Source organism: Zingiber officinale, chromosome 9A, assembly GCF_018446385.1.
Source record: "Zingiber officinale cultivar Zhangliang chromosome 9A, Zo_v1.1, whole genome shotgun sequence".
Lineage (NCBI taxonomy): Eukaryota > Viridiplantae > Streptophyta > Magnoliopsida > Zingiberales > Zingiberaceae > Zingiber > Zingiber officinale.
The window spans coordinates 25823662-25834552 of record NC_056002.1 but is presented as its reverse complement, the minus strand read 5'-3'; the positions used below and the strand labels follow the sequence as shown (position 1 = coordinate 25834552).

Below are 10891 nucleotides of genomic sequence, written 5' to 3'. Positions count from 1 at the left end.
CCCGATTGCATGAAGAGAATTGAGAATGTCTTGAATCCGTGCGTGGAGCGAACTCGCCGTCTCTCCTTCCTGCATTTTTAGATTGTACAGTTTCTTAAATAACAAGTCACTCTTACTTACCTTGGTTTCCGAGGTGCCCTCGTGGAGTTCGATAAGCTTTTCCCAAAGCTCCTTTGTTGATGAAAATGGACCGACTCTGTTGAGCTCCTCTTTGGTCAGCCCACACTGGAGGGTGCAGGTAGCTCTGGCGTTGGCTTCCACTTTCTTGATGAAGGATGGTTCCCAGTCTTCGCAGGGAGTAGGTTTGCCATCAGTGCCAGTCGGTAGTTGAAATCTAGTTCGAATGATCATCCACATTTCGAACTGGATTTTTAGAAATGTCTCCATCCGTCCCTTCCAGTATCCGAAATCTTCTCCGGAGAAGAGCGGGGGACGGACAGTGCTGAAACCCTCTTGATGGGACATTGAGAGAATATGCAAAAAAAAAAAAAAAATATGTCCCAAGACTATGTCTTGGATTAGTAGTGTAGGAGTAAAAAAAAAAAAAACTAACTCGAGTGGTGTTGCACCAACTTTAAGCGAGATCGATACGACCGAAAAAAAACTGGAATATAGTAAGAATACTAATTTCAGTTGACTCCGAAAAATTAAAAACACCACGAAAAAATTACGTGATTGGTGGTTGCACCAGATCAACGCTACCCCGCTCTGATACCAATTGTTGGATCGAGACGTGCTAGAGGGGGGGTGAATAACGCTCGCGGCTATTTCGTTCGATTATGGGAATCGTAAAAACTTGTTCAGAAATAACGCAGCGGAAAGTAAATAAAAATGAAAGCAAACACACACAGAAGGACACGAAGAATTTACTTCGTTCGGAGCCTGTAGCGACTCCTACTCGAAGGCCCGCGATCCTTGATCGCTTACTGTGGGCAACAACTATAGGCTCGAATAGATTTACAAGTTTAAGTACAAGAAGCAAAATAAAGAATGTAAATAAAATTTTATACCGACAACTAAACTGCCAAATTGAAGCTCCAGGTCGTCGGTGTAGAGTTGCAGCACTTCGGAATGAGTTCGTTAGCCGTTGAATGCAGAAGAATCGCTTGGAAGTTGTTGTATCTCACTGTTGCTTGAAGTCCCCTTATAAAGGGCATCCAAGGCGCCTTGAAAGCCTCCGAAGGCGCCTCCACAGCACCGAGTCCACCGTACAGATGAGCGCTGACCATTCTGTGCTTATCGCCTTGAAGGCACCTTCATCCATCTTTAAGGCGCCTCCACTGGAGCATCCAAGGCACCTTCGTGCACCATGAAGGCGCCTCCAGTGGTTCTACGCAGCCATGTCACCTTAGCACCCGAGGCGCCTCCAAGCTCCATGGAGGCACCTCGGACACTGTTCATCCGAGGCTATTCTTCGCACTTTGGTCCCTGCAAGATACATTAATCCCAAATATACCCTACAACACAAAGTTATCACATAATAAATATGACAATGAGTAATGACAGTCTTCGGACAGTCCGGGTCTGACTTCGGATTTCCGTCCGGAAACCCTAAGTCGACCCGACGCCTACTGTTCCCTCTACGGGGAATGCGTCCTCAACTACTCCACTCAGAAGATTTACATGCTGCGAGTGCGATCCTCCATATCGACTGGACTTTTGCTCAGCACTCGACGCTTCCAGACTTTCTGCTGGACATCCGCTTCCCGGCTAGTCCAGTTTTTCACCTGGTTCGCGACACCAGGACTTTCCACCTAGGGTTACCACCCCCTAGGACTTTTGCCTGAAGTCATCGACCTGCCAAGACTTTCCGCATAGGGTTACCACCCCCTATGACCTAGGGTTACCACCCCCTAGGGTTTTCCCTTTGCCTAACCGCAGTTAGGACTTTCCTGAAATACTCAAGCAGACTTGTTAGATCACAAAATACCTTAACTTTGAACCCTTTGCCATTATCAAAACACGAGTTCGATCGTCGAATGCTTCCCGCACCAACAGACAGGATCTACTTCGTAATCAGCTCACCAGCCTGTGACTTGGGGAAAACGAGACAGTTGCGCATCTGCACTCAAGAATTAAAGAAATCTTCACCGGACTGTCGAATCTCAGAGAAAAGGTAAGTAACCGAAATTCGCTAAGGTACATGTTAAATTCTTTTTCGAGAAATTCAAAATAGGCATCACTAGTAGATGTCGTTTATATTTCAAAAGATTTAGAAAAACTTACATTAGAAGAATTATTCTCGACATTTGAAGTGCACGAATCAAGATGTGCAGGTACGAAGGAGCCCAAGAACAACGTCGCCCTCAAAGCATCGAGAGACGAACCTGAGTCGGAGTCTTCTCTCGAAGACGAGGAAATGGTAATGATGTTAAGACGGTTTAAGAATCTTTGTAAATCTAGGAAATCTAACCATCCGCAGGGGAAAAGAAAAGGATCATCCGCTGCTACCACTGCGACGAAGAAGGGCACGTCAAGGACAACTGCCCTAAGCTAAAGAACAAGGACAAGGATAAAGGTAAGAAGTCTGTCCAAAAGCGCAAAGCCCTAAAAGTGACGTGGGATGATACGTCGTCCGAATCGAAAGTCGAGGCGTTCTCCAGGCTTGCATTAATGGCGAGTCATCAAGACGCCGACTGCGATTCAAGCTCTTCCGAAATGAGCATCGATGAAGGGGGAGTTACGTCGGAAGAAAGCAGCACTTCAGGGGGAGACACGGACAATGAGATCGACAAGGTAAGTCAAGTACGATCTCTTCCCCCCGATAAACTCTATAAATTTGTTAAATTGTTAACAAAAGACTGCTGCAAATTAGAAAAAGAAAATAAAAGTTTAAAAGTAATACTAGCTAAATCTTGTCCTCTAGAAGAATTAGACAAATCAAAATTAGAAAATAAAAAATTGAAATAAAAAAAATAATAATTTGAAAATGCAAATAGATGGTCTAAAAAATCATGCATGTTCAAATAAAACATATTTTAGAAAATACAACAATTTAAATTGGTATTTTCGATATCATAAGGGACAAATTAGAAATATTTCAAAGAAAAATGTCCCTAAGAAATTATTATTGATGGACTTGGGTTGGATGTTCGGGTCGAACACAGGAAGCCCAAGTCTATCAGGAGGCCTAAACCAATTCCTCCTCTAGATCCCTGTTGTAGCCTCTATATAAAGCCTCGCATCCACCCATCCACAACTTGGTTTTGGTTTGGTTTTTTCTTACCTTCCTAGGGCCGACGACAAGGCTATAAAAGGAGTAGGTGGTGGCCCCAAAAACCTAATTTTCTCACAATTATCTTCTCTCCTCCTAGGGCCAACGGCACACATCCTCCTCCTTGTGGCCAACACCCCTCACCTCCTCCCTCCTTGTGGTCAGCGCCCCTCCCCTCCTCCTTGCTTAGGGTCGGCGCCCCCTCCTCCTTGCTTAGGGTCGGTTCCCCCTTCTCCCTTGGTGGGCGGCGACTTGAAGAAGAGGAAGAAGAGGAAGAAAAAGAAGAAGAGAAGAAGGTGCCCCATCCTAGAGCTTTCCTTGCTGGCCGACAGTTTGGAAGAGAAGAAGGGAAGGGTGGTTTTGTCTTGGTAGATCGTCACTCACACGACGTCCAAGAAGAAGAGAGAAATATGGCAGAAGATCAAGAGGTCTTTAGCTACATAGGAAAGGTACAACTAGTTCTTTAATTCCGTTGTGTAATTAGTTAGTTTTCTTTGTATTATTTTTGGAATACCAACACAAGAAGCTAGCGATCTTGTACTTCGATCAAGGTGTGCTTTGATCCGTCAAGAACTTGCTTGATTGATCAAACACATGTTTGATCGAACATGTGGGTTGCTAGGAAAAGTTCTGTACTTGTACCATTTTTGTACAGGGAAATTTAAACAGAATGGAATTCCAACGCCTTCAACCTCCTTATATAGGAGCTCAGACCAATGGATATCGTTAATGATCGTTTAATGATCATTATTTGTCAACTGTGTAACGCCAACGTTTCACTTGGCTGCATTAATCTTACTTCAATGCATCTGTTATACAAGCAACAAAAATATTTACGTGGTAAAATGTTGGTTGTTCCGCTTAGGCAAATTTTGCCCAGACCGGTCCGGCATTCGGTGCACGCAAGTCGTGCCCTCACACGAGTCAACATGGTTCTGTGCAATCCGGGTCCTGGATTTACACCCCCCCTGCGCACCCAATCATGAGAGAGAGTCTCTCCCCATGCATTTGTTCACATCCTCAATGCATGTCAATCAATATAAACAAACCAATATGCCAAGAAACTCCCATTGTGGGACTAAAGTCTCATTCATAATGGTGCTTCTATCATCTTCCACCTCTTCTCTATTCACACATATTCAACAGAAAGATGAGGAACTGAGTTTGAATACGAAACTAACTCTAGGGTCAGTCGGCTATATATTGGGATCACGTCCAAGAGAAGTGAGGAATTGAGTCTGAATGCCCAATCGACTTTGGGACTGGGAGACTATATACTGGGAGTCATGCCCAGGAGAATTGAGGAACTAAGTTTGGATACCCGACCGATTTTGGGATTGGGTAGCTTTATGCTAGGAGTTGACCCAGGAGAAGTGAGGAACTAAGTTTGAATGTCCCACCGGCTCTGAGGCCGGGCAAGCTACATGCTGAGAGTCACGCCTAAGAGAAGTGAGGAACTAAGTCTGGATGCCCGACCGACTCTAGGGTTGGGCGGATATATGTTGGGAGTCGTGCTTAAGAGAAGTTAGGAACCTAGTCTCGATGCTCGACCGACTCTGGAGCTGAACGGATATATGCTGGGAGTCGCGCTTAGGAGAAGTGAAGAACTGAGTCTGGATGCCTGACCGACTTTGGGACCTAGTGGTTTTACGATGGGAGTCGCATCCAAGAGAAGTGGGAAGCTGAGCCACGTATGTCCGACCGATTCTAGGGCCCCCCGAGTTTATGTTAGAAGATTTGCCCATGAGAAGTAGGAAGTTGAGCCTCATATGTCGGGCCAGCTCTAGGGCAACCTAGATTTTTGTTGGAAGCCTTGTCCATGAAAAGCGACGAGCTGAACCCCGTATGTCCGGAAGGCTCTAGGGTCGCCCAACTTTATACTGGGATCTTTTCCATGAGATCGATTATGATCCCCTTCAAATAAGGATTAAGAAGCGGCGAGCTGAACCCCGTATGTCCGGCCAACTCTAGGGCCGCCCGAATTTATACTGGGATCCCTACCATAAGATTGTCATTTCATCTTTATTTTGAACGTCATATCATCTTGGTCGTTAACTACCAAATCATTTTAACTATCTATCCACATTACCTTTACGACTACTTATAACACACCCTATCATATTGATACAAGTCTTGTATCATCAAATTGTAACCATTAACTGCACACAAACGTTTAATCATGTTACCAAATCTCATGAGGTGTTGTCATCATGAGATCTGGGGTTCGAATCTTGGTAAAAATCGAAGTAAATGTCTCCCTTATGTGCTAGTCAATATTCCAAAGGTTAGTAATCACCCGTGATTTACCTCCTTCATATTAATCCAGAGACGAATTAATAAAAATACTAAAAGCGAATGTATTCATCTTTTATCATCATCATGTTACCCAATCTCACCCAAATTGAATAGTGACGTTCTTTCCATTACCATTCTAGTGACACACGAATAATTTATTCGTAAACTTGTTATTCAGAATATATTTATTCCCGGCGATCTTTAGACAATTTATATGGAATAACCTTTTGGTTCTATTGACTCTTCTTACTTTAATATAATGGGTAAACTATATAAGACTGGCAGCGCGAAGAATAGTCAAACACTTCTAGATGGGTTTTTGTCCTATTCTAAGCCTCGATACTCGCTGCTTTTTGCTTCTCTTCGAGTCATTGAATTCTTATAATGCATTTCTACGTCGACGATATCGTTGCCATTTAATTCTTTGCTTGTTTTTGTCAATGGAAGGATCCAATTGCATTATTTTTTGGAAATTGAGGCTGTATCTTTTGAAGAAGACGACTGGCACTCGAGGAGCACGCAACGCCATCACTCCTGCCCGAGATAGAGGAATAACTAGGGGCGGCTCACGCGCGAGGTCTGCCTAAGGATTCCAGTTTCCGGGACGCTTCCTTTTCCAAGTCAACGCTACAGACTCGCCCGTGCCGACCCGATATCCGCAAGCAGAGCGATGCTTCATTTGACAATCAAGGAACCTGAGTAATAATGGAACGACGATCCCGAGGCGACGAGAAGCTGCCTTTGTGCGCCGCCGTCGTAGTTCTAGGAGTCGCTTCTTCCGCCTGCTGCATCGCCGCCGAGTTCAGCAGAGTGAAGGTAAAGTAGGACGGAACAGAAAAGAAAAAAAAATTTGAATGTTTCAAAAGCAGCGTTTGATTTGAATTCAAATGGAAGGAGGAGGACATGAAGTTGGACGGAAGCCTGTGCTCGCTGCCGCGGAGCCGTGCGTTTGGGCTGGGCGTCGCCGCGCTCGTTTGCCTCTCCACTGCCCAGGTCATCGGAACCGCCGTGGCTCTGTCCACCGACAAGAAGGCAAGCGGCGGCCGAATGATATCCGTCGCCCTTCTACTTCCCTCATGGTATATACACATCGATATATAGTGCGGGTTTAATTACATGTTGAGTCGACTGACAGATGCGTTACTGGGGAATTACGAACAGGGCAGCCTACGGTCTGGCGGCGGTCCTGTTGGCCACCGCGTCGAGCATGAACGGCGAGCAGCCGTACGGGAAAGGCTGGATGAACGGCGATTGCTACATAGTGCACGACGGCGTTTATGCTGGCGCGGCAGCGCTCGCCGTCCTCGTCGTGTTTCTCACGCTCGCCGTCGGCTTTGCGGTGGCCGCGACGGGGGATCGCCGGAGGCCGGGTGGGGAAGGATGCGGTCCCCAACTGAAAGGGCCCGGGGTCGTGGAAAAGGGGTTTGACTTGTGAATTGTGTTCCCATATCGAAGTCAAAAATAGTTAAAATATTGACAACACGCACACAATTTTATGCAGAATTTATTTATCAAAATATTCTTTGTTAATTTTTTCTTTTACCCGAACTAAATTGAGAAAAAAACTAAAATCTTCCTCGTCTCGCGGTTCTTCTAAGACTACATTATCTGAACCACCAAGGGAGAGAAATTACAAAGATTTCACTTAGTGCAGTGACCGTTTAATAAAGTTAGATGACATGTGATGTAGTTTACATACATTGAGAATAGATCCACATACAAATATAGTTAATTTGTTGTCTAGTTCTAATAGGCCATGAACTAGATCAGAATAATTCTCAGTGAATCTATAAGAAGCGATCCAATTATTTTCATCAGGTCCGGGTGAAGACCAAAGATCTTAAGCGACCAATCCGGCAGAACAATTCAAAAGATAAAGAAGTATCGTTAATTTCTTCATGCTCGTTCCAAGTTCGAAGTACCATTTGTACAAATAAGAATCCCCTTTTTTACATGGTTTCTTCTTCATATAGATAGATATAGGATCTACGAGGCAATTACTTAGAAGTACATTTTGTGATAAAAAAACCTTCAGGCTTGTAATACGAATACGGAAAGTTGTTCGGAAATATCGTAATGAAAGGAACATGGGAGTTTGTCGCTAGGTATTTGACCAAATAGGATCGTCCAGTTCCTATAGAACCTATCACTAAAATACCCCTAGAAGGGGATAGGGCTAAACGGAGCGAGAAGGGTTTTCCATGAGATGGGAAATAAAAACTATTAGTCCCACACGGGGTTTGTAAATAAGTGATTGTCTGATAATGAGCAAGGATGCGTTTATATATATTATGGCAAAAGATGAATATGTTCATTCCTAACGTCTCCGTTAACCCGTCTCAGGATCAACATGAAGGAGAGTACGTTTACATATATGCCACTAGTGATGGGGTAGCTGTTCAACTAATAGCGGATTCTATTTACAATAGGTCTGATATCTTCTTTGCAACTTGCAAGCTAGTTAAGATATTTCTAATTTTTCCTCTTCAATCTTTGGTTTTTTACCATGATCTTGGTTCATATAAATGGAAAGACGAGGTTGATATTTTAGAATAAATATTGCTTAATTTAGTGATTTGGACAATAAAATAACTAATTTAGGAATTTAAAAATTCTCACTATATAATAGGAAAAATTTTAAGAAAATCTGGATTTAAATGGATGAATATTCTGAAACTTAACTTAGAATGCTCCATGTCTATAAATAAATAAATCTGATAAATAAATTAATTAATTGAATATCATCCGTTTGCAATCAAAGCGACACACCCATTGAAACGGAATATAAAAGCTTTTCAATCTAAGTGCCTTTCTTAGATGTGGACAACTGATAAATTAATTGAATAATCATCTAGTGATAAAATATGAAGTTATCACCTTAGTGACGTCTTCAAGATGATCTTACACATTTTAAAGGCACTATAAAAATATGAAGTTGTCACCTTAGTGATGTCTTCAAGATCATCTTACACATTTTAAAGGCACTATACCTGAGATAAATTTTGGGATAAATTTATAAAAAAAAAATTATCACAAAAATTTTTGGGACGAATTTTGTGATAAAAAAAATTTCATCCCAAAATTCTCATTGCCATTCGCGAAAATAACTACTTTTACGACAAATATTTTTTTGTTGTAAAATTTAGGACGAATTCGGTGATGAAATTGGCAACGAATTGAAATTTCGTCACCAAATTCATCGCCAATTCTGTAACAAAAATAATATTTGTAGTAAAATTGTCATAGCTAACTCTACAATAAAAATAATTTTTGCGACGAATATTATTTTACAATAATATTCGTCTCAGGAACTGACGACTTGGGGTTTACCCCGCCATGCGCTTATGACATGTGTACCTGCATGAACCTCCATCCATATCCGTGGGGCCGACACTAGAAGGACCGCTAAGGTAACAGATCTACCTTTGTATACAATAAGATTAAATAACACATCCTAATTAATATTATCACATCCAATTTAACATATATACACATATATTAATATTTGAAATCAATTTTACAATAATACAAATCTAAAATTCTCAAAATGTTATATTCTTCAAGACTTCAAGAAGTCATACAAGTCCAATACTCCTAGAAGTTAAATAAATTTTTTTTTTCAAAATAAACTATACATACATCAACTCATCTTCTGTTTTCACAAAGACTTTCTTCCCGTCAAATCCTTCTTTTCTTACATAAAAACAAACAAACAAACTAGATCATTTCTAACAAGAAAGATAATTACTTAAATTATAAATATAGAGTGATATTAGAGGTTGGTGACCAGCTTGAATGTCAATGTGTATGTCTTGCTACTTAAAAATAATGTAGCACAATGAATTTGAATGCATTTGTCACCAATCTGTTATTTCTTCTGCTCTTATGGTTCATATACAATGAAACGTCAATTGTTTTAATTGATAACTATTGCATTAAGAATTGAAGGAATTAATTTTTTGTGATGTAGTTTACATACATTGAGTTGAGAATAGATCCACATACAAATATAGTTAATTTGTTGGCTCGTGAGTGCGTTTATATATATTGTGGTAAAAGGTGAATACGTTTGCCTCCAACATCTCCGTCAATCTGTTCCAAGATCATCACGAAGAAAAGTACATTTACATATATGCCACTAGTGATGGGGCAGCTGCTCAACTAATAGCAGATTCTATTTATAATAGGTCTGATATCTTCTTTGCAACTTGCAAGCTAGTTAAGATATCTCTAATTTTTCCTCTTCAATCTTTGTTTTTTTTTACCTTTGATCTTGGTTCATATAAATGGAAAGACGAGGTGATATTTTAGAATAAATATTGCTTAATTTAGTGATTTGGACAATAAAATAGCTAATTTAGGAATTTAAAAATTCTCACGATATAATAGGAAAAAATTTAAGAAAATCTGTATTTAAATGGATGAATATTCTGAAACTTAACTTAGAATGCTCCATGTCTGTAAATAAACAAATCTGATAAATTAATTAGTTAATTGAATATCATCTGTTTGCAATCAAAGCGGCTCACTCATTGGAAAGGGAATATAAAAGCTTATTCAATCTTAAGTGACTTTCTTAGATGTGGACCCCAGATAAATTAATTGAATAATCATCTAGTGATAAAATATGAAGTTATCACCTTAATGATGTCTTCAAAACGATCTTACACATTTTAAAGGCACTATAAAAATATAATGTCCTTGGATAAATTTGAGACGAATTTATAAAAAATTTTATCATAAAAATTTTTGAGACGAATTCTGAAAAAATTTTCGTCCCAAAATTCTCATTGCCATCCACAAAAATAACTACGTTTATGAGGAATAATTTTTTTTTTATAAAATTGGGGATGAATTCAGTGATGAATTGGCAAGGAATTAGAATTTCGTCACCAAATTCGTCGTCAATTTTGTAACAAAAATAATATTCATCATCAAATTCGTCGCCAATTCTGTAACAAAAATAATATTCGTCACAAAATTGTCATAGCTAATTCTACGATAAAAATAACCTTTGCGATAAATATTATTTTTGTTGTAAAATTTGTGATGAATTTGACGATAAAAATAATAATTTTAAAAAAATTATGATTTGTGAAAAATTAATTTTCATCCCAGATTCTGGGACGAATCTACATATTTGTCCTAGAACTGGGACGAAAATTAATTTGTTACACAATTATCAATACATAGTAATTTACTATAATTTGGCGATAAATTGTTTTCGTCCCCAAATTCATTCCTAAATCCAAAAAAATTGGTTAGAACCAATTTGTTTTTGTAATTTAATTCAATCCAATACATATATAAATTTGTGTACAACAAAATTAAATAATACATCCTAATTAATATTATCACATCCGATTAAACATATATACACAT

The 10891-nt window shown here is 39.9% G+C and overlaps 1 protein-coding gene across 1 annotated transcript; it reads left to right on the top strand.

Annotated features, from left to right (window-relative positions):
- The first annotated feature begins 6009 nt into the window (after nt 1–6009).
- LOC122021458 (protein MODIFYING WALL LIGNIN-1-like) lies at nt 6010–7007 on the top strand. Its single transcript, XM_042579575.1, has 3 exons — nt 6010–6325; nt 6404–6588; nt 6671–7007. Exons 1-3 carry the CDS (start codon nt 6215–6217, stop codon nt 6942–6944), a joined length of 570 nt encoding a protein of 189 aa, XP_042435509.1. The 5' UTR covers nt 6010–6214; the 3' UTR covers nt 6945–7007.
- Nucleotides 7008–10891: the final 3884 nt, after the last annotated feature.

Coding starts and splice junctions, on each gene's coding strand:
- LOC122021458 (XM_042579575.1), top strand. CDS start 6,215: ATGGAACGACGATCCCGAGGCGACGAGAAGCTGCCTTTGTGCGCCGCC. Junction 6,326..6,403: donor CCGAGTTCAGCAGAGTGAAG/GTAAAGTAGGAC, acceptor TTCAAATGGAAG/GAGGAGGACATGAAGTTGGA. Junction 6,589..6,670: donor GCCCTTCTACTTCCCTCATG/GTATATACACAT, acceptor AATTACGAACAG/GGCAGCCTACGGTCTGGCGG.